At 37.1% G+C, this 16,115-nt stretch overlaps 1 protein-coding gene across 1 annotated transcript in view; it reads right to left on the minus strand.

Annotated features, from left to right (window-relative positions):
* Positions 1-16,115, minus strand: part of Usp34 (ubiquitin specific peptidase 34) — a 185,071-nt gene that overhangs the window by 137,109 nt on the left and 31,847 nt on the right. The window contains 4 exon segments of the mRNA XM_055628770.1: positions 793-985; positions 4,496-4,563; positions 9,959-10,108; positions 10,253-10,303. Of these exon segments, the coding sequence (XP_055484745.1) occupies positions 793-985; positions 4,496-4,563; positions 9,959-10,108; positions 10,253-10,303 (462 nt within the window).

The raw sequence follows: 16,115 nt of genomic DNA on the forward strand, positions 1-16,115 counted from the left end.
ATCACAGCACTAGACAAGTGGCCAAGAAGAACGGCCAGGGCTTAGCAGCCAACTAGCCTAGTCAAACCCATGCACTTCAGGTCCATGAAAAAATAGAGACAGACAGACAGACAGACAAAGGAAGTCCTGGATTATCAACCCCTGGCCCCTACACACGAATATATACAACACATACAGACACATACACACAAACAAAGAAAACCATCATGAAATTAGGTGTGCTGGTACATATCTGTAATCCATGCTGAAGCAATAGCTAGTGCTTGAGTACAGAAAATCAAGACCAGCTTTGGCAGTAAAGTAAGACACTGGCTAAATGAATAAATAAATACAAACAAAATACACTGTGTAACAATAATGAGACCCTGAAACCAAACAGATCAAACATATAAATCAAAGCTTTAGTCTTTCTCTTAAAGGTTTTTTTTTTTTAATTTATTTTATTCACATGAGTGGTTTGCCTGCAAATATATAGAAATGCACCACCAGAAAAAAGGCATCAGATGCCATGGAACTAGAGTTGCAGATGATTGTCAGCCTACAATATATGATAGGAACCAAACCCAGATCCTCTGCAAGAACAACAAATGCTTTGAATCACCAGACCATCTCTCTCATCCTTACTGGTCTCATTTTAAATCAAGGAAAATACAAAAATTATTAGTGAAGGCAATATAAAAGAATCCATGCAAAACCGCAGTAAGTCTAGCATAACCTCCTTCACTAGTATCATCACTGCGTTTGTCTAGCAAGCAAACAAGGGTTAGCAAAAACAAAGGAAACATTGCTTACTGTTATCTGACTCAATCCAGCCAACCTCATCGTCAAAGTTGGTGACATAAAGTACTTAAATGCAAGATCCAGGCTTTCTTTATCGAAGCACAGCGTTGTATCCAGCGGTTCTTTCACTGTGCTCCACATTAAGTCAGCCATGTTCCGAGCTGCACTCTGTCTTAACTCCTGATCAGAGAGCTTGCACAAATACCTGAATGATTCAGAAACAGAAAATATACAAAACTCACCAAATACTTCTGAAATCCCAGTAGAAATTCACCAACATTCCTTTGTTCCAGATCTCCATTTTATATAGTAGAACCCTGAAGTTTTACATTTTTTAACTTAAAATTTCCTTTTTATATTGCTTTAAATTTTCAATTCATTTATTGCCTATGTAGGCACATGGGGTTATGCCACAATTTGGATATGGAGGTCAGAGGACAACTTACGTGAGGCGGTTCTCTTAGTGTCACTGAGGTCTGGAGGATGGAAGTCAGGTCAGACTTCCATCCACCAACCCATCTAACTAGTACAATTAAACTATTTCTACTTAATACTTTAAAAGGCCTCTGAACTATGACAATATGTCACGGCTGAGAGTCCAACTTGAGCTGACAACTGCAAGGAACCAAGTCATTCATCACTGGATGTTCCATAATGCTTTATCCGTCTTTTTTAAAATCTGTCAGATTTATAGTCCCTGTTAAGTGATTACTAGCTGACTTCATAAGAAGCAGTGCATTTCCTTCGAGGACACAGGCAAACATTGTTACGGTGTACATTCAAAACACTGAGTTTTTCTGTTTTTCTTCTAAAAACCAACAAAAATCTGTTTAATTTTTCCCTCAGGCCCTTGCTCATACCTGTGAGTGTTAATTCTCTGTTATGCAACCTGTCAAGGCCTTAGGAGCTGTAAAAATGCCACATATTCCTCTCACTGCTATGTGCAACTATTTGCAGTCTGATCCCATTAATCCTCCCACCAAAAGGTATCTATTTTTTACACTACTGAATCTGGACTTTGCCAGATAATTTGCTTTGGCAAAGGAGGTCATTAACATAAGAAAATGTAGAGCTATTGAGGTTGCCCTTTACCCTTTACTAACTCTTCCACCACTTAGATAAGAGTCATAAAATACTACAATTTCTGACTAACCAACTGACAGCAAGCGATGTCAAACACAAATGAGCATCCTTTTCCACAACAACAATTAGGCTGCTCATCACAGAAAAAGTAAGGTTATCCTCAACCTTCCAGTTTCAGCCAAGCCAGTCCAAATCAGTTGAATTCTCTCTCCTACCAAATATGAGAAATAATAAACACCTACTATTTTAAAACACCAAGTATGGGGCAAGGGCTGTTTGCTTACATACCAGAAGCAACCAATATATACAGCTTCACCCTAGACTCATCTCTATTTTCCTTCTTTGCTCTCTTTAAGATACCTCATGTGTTCTACTAGTTTCTAAGTATTGCTTTTGTGCTGACAATGTTTTGTGGGTGAGGGGTTGTTTTACAGGTATGTGTATGTGTATGGTATGTGCTTACGTGCCTATGTGACAACAATCATACATTTCTATGGAGGGCAGAGGTTAATGTGGACTATACTTCAATTGTTCTCTGGATCACTTTATATATCTTTATGTTTATTTAAATATGTATTTATATTTTCGGTATCTGCCTGTTTGGCCTGCATTTATGTCTAAGTACCACTTTTACGGCTGGTTTCCGAAAGGCCAGAAGAGGCTGTCACCATCCCCTTAAGACTGGAGATGCACACTGTTGTAGGAATTGAATCCAGCTCCCTAAATGGCTAGCCAGATAATGAGACTAAGCCAACTCCTCCGTCCTTATGCCAACAACTAAATGATTTCCTTTTGGACTGTAAGCTCCTGCTTTCAATTTGCCAACACCATATTAAGGTCTCAAAAGAAATGGAAAGCCTTATCTAAGCTTTCTAAGTCCTTTGCATCACTGTTAATGATATCCACAGCAAAAGAAAAAAATCTGAGAAGGGGTGGGTATTAGTGTCATCTGTATTGTTACCTTTTCCTTTTCTTTTTTAATTTTTTTTTAAATTAGACTTACTCATTTTATGTATGTGTTTCCTGCATATGTGTTGTGTCGTGAAGCATGCCCAAGCTTGATACCCACAGAGATCAGAAGAGGGCACTGGAATCCTTGAAAATAATTACAGATGGCTATGAACTGCTATGTGGATGCCAGAAATTAAACCCAGGTCCTTTGGAGGAGCAGCCATTAAGCCATCTCTACATTATCTCTACATAATCATTAAGCCATCTCTACAGCCCATGAATTGTTAGCTTTCTCTTTATAGCCCCATAACTACTAGTCTTGGGATTTTATTTTTACTTAATATAGTTAAGTATATTTTCAAAATAGCCATCAGTAATCTTGGTATAACTGATGTAATTTCTCTCTACAATATGGCATTGAACTTTTAAATTGGTGCCTTACCTTCTACTAAAGTCTCTATAGAATTTAAAATATGAACTTTATTAAATGCAAAATTGGTCTTTTAATAAACATTATGACTCAGCTCAGTGTGGTGGCTCATGCCTAATCCCAGCACTTAGGAGGCAGAGGCAGGCAAATTGCTGTGAATTCAAGGACACCCTGGACTACACAGCAAGTCAAGGACAGCCAAGTCTACACAGAGAAACCCTGTCTCGAAAAACAAAACTAAACTAAATAAATGAATCAATGAAAAATAAAAAAATGATGACTCGCTGGTTTGAAATCTTCAATGGAGCCCACACTGCTAAACTAGAGACCTGAGTAATCTGGCCTTGCTGACACACCCACCTCGCATAACTGTACCCACCCTTACACAGAGGCCAACCACTCCACTTCCACAGTTGGTCATACTCTTTCTAAGTCTGCCCCTATGTTCTTCTTTTCTACAACACAGCCCTCTGGCACCACATGATTAGCTGGTTCACATCCTTTAAGTTTTCATATGTTCTCTCTACATTACTTTACTGATATGGCACTCGGCACATCTGAGCTAGCCTGATACCGATATTCTGCAATACTTCTAACACTATCAGGAAAAACAGTAAACACTCGAAACGTTACAAATGAATGAACATGGAAAAGTCACAACCTCCTATCATAACTATACCCACTAGGTATACTATACCTATAACTATACTCCAAGCTAGGACAGGTGGCTAGTGAGCTTCCAGATACCAGTCACCAATTACCATCTCACCTACAAATATTTGTGCCTGGTCTTTATGTGAACTCATCCTCCCAATTGTATAAGTGCTTTTCAACTGATCCATCTCCTCAGCCCTAACCCCACCAGTACTTAAAAGTATAGTCCACCCACTCTTACTATTTCTTTCCTTACACTTGTACCCTGTAGTGCTTGTGGTTTTTTTAATATACTGTAACAAGGTACTTTCTAATTAAGCTGTTCCGTAATATTTATAATTACTTACTGAATGAACTCAGTGAAATAATAAATCTATGTAGTTCTTCCAAAACTCACATGCAAAAAACAAGACTAAATAATTAGGCAAAATGTAAGTATAAGTTAAAAACTCATACACATGCATAAAAATTATTATATACTTATTTATAAACTGAAATCTTACCTAAAGGACAGCTCTGCAAGGGTCTTTCAAAAGCAACCACATTGTTATAATTTTATTTAATTAATAAATGAGGAAAGAAATCTTATAAACTTACCTGATAACATACGTTCTAAAAGGAATAATATGCTGCATGACAGCAGGGATATGTAGCCATATCCTAATCTATAAGTAAATGTAAAGAAAACAATATATAATAAAAAACGTGAAACGTTTTAGTGTTTTCCACTCAATATAAAGCAAGAGCAATTAAAATTAACATTGGGCTGCCTCTTCAACCCCACACACTTTATATATGAATTTTGAATAGGATAAGCACAAAAAATTTTTAATTACGTCAATCTAATTTACATACAACATGCTTTCCACTATCTTTGTATGACAGGAACTATAACTCAGAGTACTGAACTAGCTTTATAATAAAGCCATCTCATCCTTCATTTCAAAACATATTAAGTTAAAAGATTTGTAGTCATTTCAATATCCGTGTTACGCAAATATATTTCATGGTCTATCAGTAACCTACAAGAGTGATCTGGCTGCAACATGAGCCACTCTACTAATCACCAGGGTAGAGTTGCCAGATCTAGCTGGCTAGATGAGTGTGCCCTTCTTTCCTCACCATTTCATGGATATTTTTCAAATAGCTGCAGCACTCCAGTAGCAAGTGAATGTCCTTTCAATAAGAGTAAAACAGTTCTTCCATGAAAAATACACAGAGGGCAGGGCATTTTAGTGCGTATCTTTAGTCCCAATCATTGGGAGGCAGAGCCAAGGATCTCTGTGAGTTCGAGGCCAGCATGGCCTTGAGTTCCAGGTCACTCAGGACTATGCAGAGAAACCCTGTCTCAACAAAATACACACAGACACACAAACCATAATTTTAAAAATTCAGATGCATTTCCTCTATGCATATGAGTGCTTTAGTTGCACGCACGTCTGTACACCATGTGCATCCCAGATCTGGAGATGTGCGTGGTTGTGAAACTGCCATGTGGGTGCTAGGGATCAAGCCCAGGTCCTCTGCAAGAACGAGGAGTGCTCTTAACCGCTGAGCCATCTCTCCAGATCCAAATTGTTTTTAAAAAAAACATTTGTCCCACTTATAAAAGACTAAACAGTGTAAAGATTAAGCCAAATTGAACTGAAGATTCAATGCAACCAAACAAGGTTTATGTGTACAGTGTAAAAGGTGGCTCAGAGTGAAAAGATACAAAATAAGCTCACGTGCTCCAAGAAAAATGGCATGGATACTGTGTTTGCCTTACCAGAAAGCAATACTTCTTACAAAGCTCCAGAAATTAGGACAGAAAACAAACCAAATAAAGGATGATATTAGAGATGAATATGCTTTTCAGGTTTACCTTGCCCACTCTTGTGCTAATAAAAATCTAGCAAACTGCTAACCACATGTTAAATATCTCACTAATAGGGGAAAAATGATCTGTTCCCCATAGCTCAATCACAAAGTGATTTCTGATAAAGTAGCAAAATAAAACTCTTTTTAAAAAAACAAAACAAAAAAAAAAAAAAAAAAACTGTCAACCTACCATCTGGCACGGAAATACATGAAAATACATGATCCTAAACTAATTTCCTATATTCAAATGACTGTTCATCCACTTGTAAAAACAGTCCACTTTTTAAAAATTTCATTATGTATCTCCAGCTGTCCTGGAACTCACTCTGTGGACCAGCTGCACTCCCAACTCAGAGATCTACCTGCCTCTGCCTCCCAAGTCTGGAGTTGAAGGAAGCACCACCACACCTGGCAAGATGAGTATTTATTCTGTACACTGAAGTAAAAGCCCACTACGACAAATTTGCATCTGATTATATTTTTACTTAATAACGTAAGCTACACTCTCTTTTTCCGTCTTGCCTTTTTGAGACAGGGTTTCTCTGTGTAGCCTTGGCTGTGTAGACTAGGCTGGCCTCCAACTCACAGTGCTCCGGCTGCCTCTGCCTTCCCTGAGTGCTAGGATTAAAGTCATGCACCACCACACCCAAGTAATTTTACTTATTAAGTCTTCTTTGTACTTCTTTCCTCCAGTTATATTAAATTTTTCAAATACTATATCTATATTTGACCTACTATTAATAAAAGATACTTATGTTTGAAACAAGAAAACTCCAGAAAAGAGCTAAGCACCAAGGAAAATTACTGTACCTAGAACCAAATTTAACCTAAAGATTAACTACCATCTAGGTCTTAGAAGCCAAACCTCCTCCTTTATGTTTTACTATTCTAAACTGCAATAAATGTTAGTTAAGCTTCCTTTCCTAAAGACTTACAGGCCAACAGAAAACTAACAATAATAAAAAAAAAAAAAAAAAAAAAAAAAAAGATTTATTTCTTTAGCTAGAGCTATTGTATTGTTTCGAAGAATGGATCCATACAGAACTGTACTGACAATCAGACTAAGAACTGCTGAAGCCAGCTAGGCATGGTAGTACACACCTTTAATAATGAGTTCCAGGACACCCTGGACTACATAGAGAGACTCTGATTTAAAAATCAAAAACAAAACGTAACTCTTAGATTTCTTCCTGTGTTGGTATGTTAAACAGAAGACAGTTTTACTGTGATACAAACTTAGCATTATAGGTTTGAGTTCTAAAAGAATCCACTAACCACTCATAAAGCTACTTTCCCTCAAAGAGTGAACTGCTCTACCAGGGCCTAGTGGGCACACCTGTAATCCCAGCACTTGGGAGGAAGAGGCAGGCAGATCGCTATAAATTCCAGGCCAGTCAGAACCACACAGTGAGACTCTGTCTCAAAACATCCCCGATCCCTCCCTAAAAGTAAACTCCTCTAGAACAGACATAATAATTTAGTTCCCAGGAAACATAACTATTCTTTTACCGGATGTGTGACTTCTACTATAAGAGGAATAAATATTCAGTAGGGCCAGTCTATCTATACTTAGGATTTGTGGCATTTGTTTGTTTGTTTTCTTTTTTTTTCCGTTATATGGAAAGAGTTGCCCGGCCCTCTTTACTTTCTGTGTGAAAGTTGTTACTTTAAAGGTTCCAAAATAGACAATGAGGTTCAAGAAAAAAAAAAAAAGACATAAAAGTGGTTAAGAATAGTCAGGAATGGTTCACATAAGACAGGGGCACTGTAAGTTTGAGGTTGGACTGGGCAAAAACCAATCTCAAACAGAAAACAAAGCAAACAACAAATCATAGTTTATAATGACCTAACAGAGAAAATTGCTGTGTTCCAGCTGGACATAACACACCCACAAAAATTCTGAAATTTACAATGTCCTTTAAAATTGACTAAAACATTGTGTTGGACTCAGGATTTCACTATGTAGACCACACTATCCTCGAAATCACAGAAATCCATCTGCCTCTCCAATGTCAGCATCACTTCATGTTTATTTATAAACTTCAGGAAGGGTGGAATCAAAGCACCAAAAACAGAGTTGGGGGTGGGTGTAGTTTTTTTGAGACAGGGTTTCTTTGTATAACCCTGGCTGAACTGGACTCGATTTGTAGACCAGGCTGGGCTTAAACTTACAGATCTGCCTACCTCTGCTACTGCCTCCCAAGCACTGGGATTAAAGGCCCGCACCACCATGCCCCAAAAAGCAGACATTTCAGAAAGTCAAAATTTCTAATATTTATGTTTTTAATTCTGATAAGCTATTTTTCATTTGTTTTTAGTTTTTTTAGAAAGGCTCATGTAGGACAGGGTGAACTCAAATCTGCTTTGTAGGCAAGGCTGAGCTTGAACTCCATCCTCTTGATTAACTTTTAAAGGAAAAAAAAAAGTGACAAGAGGAAGCCAAAGTGAATAGAATTTTCTATTGGCAAAATTAAGTAAGAGTAGAGTAACAGAATCACTTAAATGTTTCATAGTTGAAATGAGTAACGTCAAGCAGTTCCTAAGTGCTTATACAGATGTCGAGTGCTACCGTACCAACTTTAGATTTTTGTTTATTGTGTGAGTGCAGACACCAGCGTGCCACTACATGTGGGCGAGAGTCAAAGGGCAATATTCAAGAACATGCTCCCCACTGCAACCTTATGGGGTGTGAAGACACAGCTAAGGCCATCATAGCTGCCACAAGTATTTCTTCACCTCTTGCCAGAGCAAGATTGCTTTTACTGTTAAACTCCACTTAACGTGGATGAAGATACTATCATCATTCTAACTTTAAGATTAGAAGTTAACATTTTAGGGCTGGAGACATGGCTCAGCAGTTAATAGCACTGTCTTCCAGAGGACCCAGGTTCAATTCCCTGCACCCACATAGCAGCTCACAACTGTCTCTAACTTCAGGATCCAATATCCTCACACAGACATGCATGTAGGAAAACCACCAATGCACAAAAAATAAAAATAAGTAAGTTATTTTTTTAAGTTAACATTTTAAACTAAAAAAAAAAAGTAACATCTGATTTCAGAACTAAAATCCAACTATAAATTCAAAGAGGCTGTTCATGATGGCACACACCCAAAATCCCAGCAATCCCCAGGCACAAGGCAATAGGATCTCTGAGAATCCAAGGCCAGCCAGCCAAGACTGTAACAGCAGACCTTGCCTGAAACACATAAAAATCCGAACAGTGCACACGAGAGCACACGCAACATATACTTCTGTAGTAAAGCTTTTCAACATATCGGAACACATGGGATTATAGACATAAAAATAACCTTGGTAAAAATCATTTATTTAAATTACAGAAACATGGAACTGGAGAGATGGCTCAGACATTAAGAGCACTAGTTGCTCTCCCAGAGGCCCAGCAACCACACGGTGGCTCACAACCATCTATAATGAGATCTGATGCCCTCTTCTGATATGTAGGCATATATGCAGGCAGCACAGTGTGTACATATTAAAAAAATAAAATATTTGAAAACAAAAAGTAAATTACAGAAACATGCAAGTGCACATATCCAATAAATCTGAGTAATGCCTTTCTAGTGTCCAACAGCACTGCAGATATTACCACTGCAGAGCAATATAATACTGGCCAAGTACTTTCCACATGGTGGGGGTAAGTTACATTTAACTCTAGCTCTTTCTAAAACAGCCACAGTAAAGTATTAAAGGCTGAATATACTAGTAATAAAATTACTTCTCTTGATACATTTTGACTATGCCTCACACTTCTGACAGTAAAGGGAAAAAGAACATTACATTTTCATATGTAATGCAGAGAGAAGTCAGATGTACTTAAATAGTGAAGTAGACAACCATCATTTAAATAACACAAAACACTAAGATGCAGCAAGTTTTCCCAGGACAAAATCTTAGACAAAGAAGGTTAATTTCAACACAAGCTACTTACCTTTGACTTTACATAAACGAGGTGAGGACAATCTTTACGTATTTTAAAATTTAACTGGTTTTATTCACATTATAACTTTATTACCTTTTAAAAATAGGTTTACATATTCAGTTTTTAAGTTATGCAAAAAAAGATTACATATGCAAATTAATCAAAACCTGCCATTTCTGAACCAAAAAAATTTCACTGCACCGAAATGCAAAATACTGCCTTAAAAAGTTCAAGACTAATTCCAAACAGTACTTACATTAGAAACAACTGTAATAAACGCATGTGCTATAAGAAACGGAAAAGTTTCAGGAGTCCCATATTCAAAGCAATCCTTCATGAGAGAAAGGCCATTTTTCCCACAAAACAGACAGACATAACGAAGCAAATGCAAGGGTACTTCTACATCCTATAAAAACAAACAAAAGTGTATCATTTTTAAACTTATCAGAAATCATTTTCAATCTATGAACAAAACTGAAACAATGTCCAGATATAAAAACTTAAAAGAGAACAGAAATATTCCATAAACTGTACAATAAAAACTACTTACATTCATATCACAGAATGCCCCTAATATGTTACTTTCTTGCGTCGAAATATCCTAATTTAAAAAAAATAAATATTAGATCATTATTAAATGACACTGTAAAAAACAAAATTCTCTGAAAATGACCTTCTAAAATCTCACAAGTGTTATTGTACAACCATCAACAGCGATGTCCCTACAGAGTCTCCTGCAGAAACCCTTTCCTGCAGCACACTAGACAGTTTTCCTCCTTCTGCCTAGGGTTTCTCTCACAGCACCTGGCAAGTCCCAACCAGGTGTTCTACAACTGAGCCATATACCTCTAATCTTTGGGGTTTTTTTCCTTTTGTTTTTTGGGGGGGTTTTCCCCTGAGATAGGGTCTTCACTGTGTAAAAGCCCAGAATGACCCTGAATTCATAGCTTTTCTTTCTCCATATTCACAGAACTGACATCACAGTTGTGCACAACCACACCAGGCTTCCCAACCAAAAGCAATTTAAACACTATGTGTTTTTTTATGCTGTTTAGTAGTAGAGCACCTCCTTAGCATGTATAAGGCTCTGGGTTGGATCTTCGCCACTTCAAAGAGTCAGGGTGATTCTCATGAACACAACTTAGGTGACTTTTCAGAGTATGCTCTGAAATTCTCGAGAGATATAATTCAGAGTGTATGTGTTCCACATAAGATTTAAACTGCCCAAAGCAGTTATATGGTGATCATATAAGCAAATTCGGTATTTATGGAAGGGTAAACAGTATTTATCAATATTTAAAATATATATTATTTTACACCTGCACATCATCTTTTGGCTATTATAGCCTGAAAAAGTACCAAGAGAAATGCTGGAAAATGTATTCATAATCATATTCATTAAAACTAATAACAAAACTAAATACAATTCAATCTCATTGATCAGGTAAGAAATGGTAGAACAAACATCCAAACCTCGAGAGTCTATCAAAAAGAAAATACTCTAAAAACTGAGATGTGGTCAAAGTTTGTTTGGCTAAACTGCAGGCAAATGCTATATATGCTATATCTTTAAGAACCCGCTGAAAGCTGGCAGGTGGTGTTACACATCTTTAATCCCAGTACTCAGAAGGCAGAGGCAAGCAGATCTCAGAGAGTTCAAAACCAGCCTGGTCACAAACAATTTGAGGACAGCCAGGGATACACAGAGAAACCCTGTCGGGGGGGCGGGGGGATAGGAAAAGAATTTATGATCAGGATCTCATACTACTGGATAGAAGAGGCTGGCTAGAATGTACAATCCCCCTGGCTTCGGTTTTCTAATGTTATGATTTCAAGTGTGCAGTACAATGTCTGGATGATCACAATTTAGGGGGAGAATGAAGTGGGATTTGAGTTTCATATAGCCTAGGCTGGCTTTGAATTCCCAAAGCAGCCAAGGATGATCTTGAATTTCTAACTCTACCCTCACCTGTTAAGAGCTGAGATAATAGGTGTAGATCAATATATGTTTCTTTTTGAAGTCTGGAAAGATTTTATGAACTTAAATAGGTAAAAAGCTGTTTTTTGTCACTGTAGAAGCATTAGAAAAGAAGGTGGGGTTCAAAGCATGTAAAGTTTTTTTGTTTTTTTTTTTTTTTTTTTCTTTTTCTTTTGAGAAGGTGGTTTTTGGAGACATGGTTTCTGTGTGTAGCCTTGGCTGTTCTGGACTTGCTTTGTAGACCAGTCCGGGCTCGAACTCACAGATATCTGCCTGCCTCTGTCTCCCCAAGTGCTGGTATTACAGGCGCCCAACACATTTAAAGTTTTTATTTTTTATACCGTCACACTATAAATAGACTCATTGAGAAAAAATACCAAGAGAACTCATTCATTCATTCTTTGCCATTACCTGTTTCACAAGAAGCTGAATTGTTAACATTAAGTCTGAAAATGACTGACAGATCACAACATTATCCAAACACTGCAAATGAACTGAAATTAGCCAGGAAGTAAAAACTTCCAAAAATAGGTATAACTAAGCCTATTATTTTTTAAGTTTCTAATACCAGGGCCCTCAAGTTAATCTCAACAAATTTTTATGGTGGAGGCTGCAGTTGAGTGACAGAGCACTTTTCCAGCATGTTTGAGGCTCTTGGTTCCATTCTCAGTACAAGCAGGAAAATTTCCAGAGTTTAAGGAACCCCTGTGGCACATTAAAAGTGCCAAGTCACTGGCCATGAACCATGATGGAATATTACTGTCCGTCAAGAATACTGGTGCAGAACATGAGCACAGCCGAAACTCAGAACAGGTTTCTATGCCGGTGTAGAACAGGTTCCTTACGGCCTTGGTTCCATATGGAGACTGGGAGCAACTGTTTTGTCAGTTCTTATTTCTCCTCCTGTCTACTCCTTCAGAGCTAGGCCTGGCATTTTAGGGACGTAAAGCCAAGTGCAGATGATGATTTCACTTTAAGCTCTATGTTTATTAAATGAAATTATAGCACATTTTTGAAGCAAACACTTTTTGCAAAGTGGGTAAAGAGTGAAGTAATTCTCTATCTAATTGCAAATATTGGTCCTTAACTAAGCCGTAAGGAACTGGAGGTCACCAAGTTGAGAATTAAATTTGTGCTTAAAGTCAAGAGTACTTAAGCTGATAGTAATAGTCATATAATCTGGGACTACACTAAGAACAACTTGTAAAGCTTTGAAGAGTTTTTTTAAGCTCTTATATATAATGGCACACTCCTTTAACCCCAGCACTGAGGAGAGCTCGTTTACTTAGCAAGTTCCATGAGACACTATGGATGAACGATGGATAGGTAGATAAGCAACCAACCAAATGAGGAGGAAAGACTTACACGGGGTCTCAGTGGGTAAAGGTGGCTGCTGCCAAGACTGACAACTTGAGTGTAACTTTTAGAACTCACATGGTAAAAAGTAGGAATTGACTCCTCAAAGTGTCCTTAACTACACATACACATACATACAACAGACAAAGTAATAAAATACAAGAAAATACTTTTAAAAAATTATTTTATGACAAGATCCGCTATGTAGCCTAAGACAGCCTTAGAATGTGCCATCACATCCAGCTTTGAAGAGGTAAATGATTTGTTTTCTGAGAAACGGTCTGATATGTAACCCATGCAAGCCTCAAGATCACTATATAATCAAGGATAACCTTGAATTCCTCCTGATCCTCAACCTCCCCAACACTAGGATTATGGACACAGACTTTCCCAAAGCTAGAGGCATGAAACACCACACCCAGCTTATGAATCAGTATCAGGGCTTTGTGCCTGATAGACAAGCACTATAGCAACTGAGCGACAACATTCTGTATACTTTTTATTTACACTAGACAAAATTACGGGCACCTCTCTCTTCTCTACAATTTTCTTTTGCTTGAGACAGTCCTAGCTGTCCTGGACCTCAGTATGTAGTCCAGGGAAGCCTCTGCACCCTAAGTGCTGGGATTAAAGGTATGGAGCACAGCATCAAAACCAAAAGGATCAGGAGACTGAAGTAAAAGCTCAGTATTTGCTGTTGGGGCTGGCAAGAAGCCTCATTGGTTATTAAGAAGCTTCACTGAAACCAGCTCTTCCAGAGGACCTGGATTCAATTCCCAACACACATAGTAGCTCACAGGTATCTATCTGTAACTCCAAAGATCTGATACTCTGACATAGGCTTACACGAAGGTAAAAAATCAATGTATATAATTTTTTTTAATGTACTTGTTACTACCAGGTAGTGGCACACACCAGCACTAAAGCAGAAGCAGGCAGATCTCTAAGAAGAAGGCAGGTCTCCAAGTTCAAGGCCAGACTGGACTAAGGAGTGAGTTTCAGGAGAGCAGTACTACAGAGAAACTCTATCTTTAGAAAAAAAAAAAAAAAAAGCTGCTGTTCTTACAACGGCCAACGTTTGGTTTCTAGCACACATGTGGTAACACAGCTAACACTCCAGTTCCAGGAAATCCACAGCCCACTTCTGGCTTCAAGACACCAACTATGCATACAATGTGTGTGTGTGTGCTAGCACATACATACGATATATTGCATATTATTATTTTACATATATGTATGTATTTCATATTGTTCCTCATAGTACATATTACATTTATTGTATGTTATATACCCATGTGGTTATATAATCCATTTACATGTAATAGATAGTATATTAACATGTGATAGAACTTATATAGTTATATATTCCATAGGTATATGTATAGACATAACAGCAGATAAATAACATGCAAATGTATGTTATAATTTATATGTTATATCTAAAATAAATCATAATATTTTATATGTATGTATCATATAATTATATATTACAATGCACATTTTATATATATATAATGTATATTATATGCATGCAGATAAAGTATCACACACATAAATCCTTTAAAGGGAAGAAATTAGGTCATATTATGTTGCCCCTCCCATCTGAGAATACAATTCAACTGAGATAATGGTCACATATCACTGTATTTTGCTTCTACAATGTTTATAATCATTTAAATATAAAAACATTTAGAATACTAAGGCAGTCAATAATTTCATAAGATTGCTAATAACAATACCCTGGCTTCCAAAATATTGTCTATTTCCAGTCACTAAGTATTTTTAAACATTTTTAACTTTTAGCAGAGCATGACGACACAGAGGCAGGATACTTGACCCCCACAGTGAGTAATACAGCAACACACACACACAAAAAAAAAAAAGTTAAAAATTTAGGACTGGGCGCTGTGTTCCTTGAGAGCACTGGCCTAACACACATGAAGCCTAAGGTTCAAACCCTATTACTGCCTCTCCCACACAAACTGTGTACATGTTCAAACGTGTATATACATAAACATACATACACTATTCAACTTGAAGAGGGATGCTAGAAGGAGGTGCATGTCTGTAAGCCTCATTCTATTGATTTTTGGCTGTGGATATTTAATTTAAATTATTAAGAAACTATTGTACAGAGTTAAGACCTGATTCTGAGACATCACAGCGATATACAGCAGAAATCTGCCCAACTCACTTAATGTCTATAAACCAAGTAAATGCTTTCTCTAAAAGAAGAGTACGGACTAGGCTTCTCGTCACTTTTATCAAAATAAATACCATGAGTTTTGAACCTTATCCTTATAAACAATTTCATCAAATGGGGTCTCTTAAAAATAAAACTTCAAGTAAAAGGCTTAATCAGAAAAACATACACACAAAAAATAAAAACAAGTTAAGGGGTAGATGATCTGCTAATTCAAAGGAAAGAAAGCTGACCTGGTGACACACACCTGCAACCCTAGAACTTAAAATTAAAAGGTAGAGAGAGACACAGAACTGTAAGCTGAAGGCCAACGTCTTCAATTGAGACCTTGTCTCAATAAACAACAAAAAGATAAACTAGAAATTAAGTGCCTTCTGGGTGGTGGTGGCTCATGCCTTTAGGAAGGCAGAGGCAGGCAGATCTCTGAGAGTTCAAAGCCAGCCTGCTCTACAGAATGAGTTCCAGGACAGCCAAGTGTACACACAGAGAAATTCTGTCTTGGAAAAAAAGAAAGAAAAAAAATTAAATGCCACTGCACTGCACTGCACTGCTTATTAAGCACTGGCCTTAAAACAATTGTTGGAGTATACAAACACATTTATAAATACATGTAGCCAAAAAAATAAAAATTAAAAATAAGTAAACACATGTAGCCTAACTCTACAATATATGTAAAGTACACCAAGATTGTGTACTTTATGAAACAACTGACAGCTAACAATTATATGATCACTAGACTAGGAACCACAAATTTTAGGGTATTTTAAAACAATGAGTAAGAATAAAACATTTAAGAATCATATCTATAAAATTCAAATTTAAAGTCCTTTATATTTTATAAAATTTTTAGTTTAATAAAAATTTTAATAAAATTCC

Source organism: Psammomys obesus, unplaced genomic scaffold (genome assembly GCF_907164565.1).
Source record: "Psammomys obesus unplaced genomic scaffold, mPsaObe1.curated_primary_1811, whole genome shotgun sequence".
Classification (NCBI taxonomy): Eukaryota; Metazoa; Chordata; class Mammalia; order Rodentia; family Muridae; genus Psammomys; species Psammomys obesus.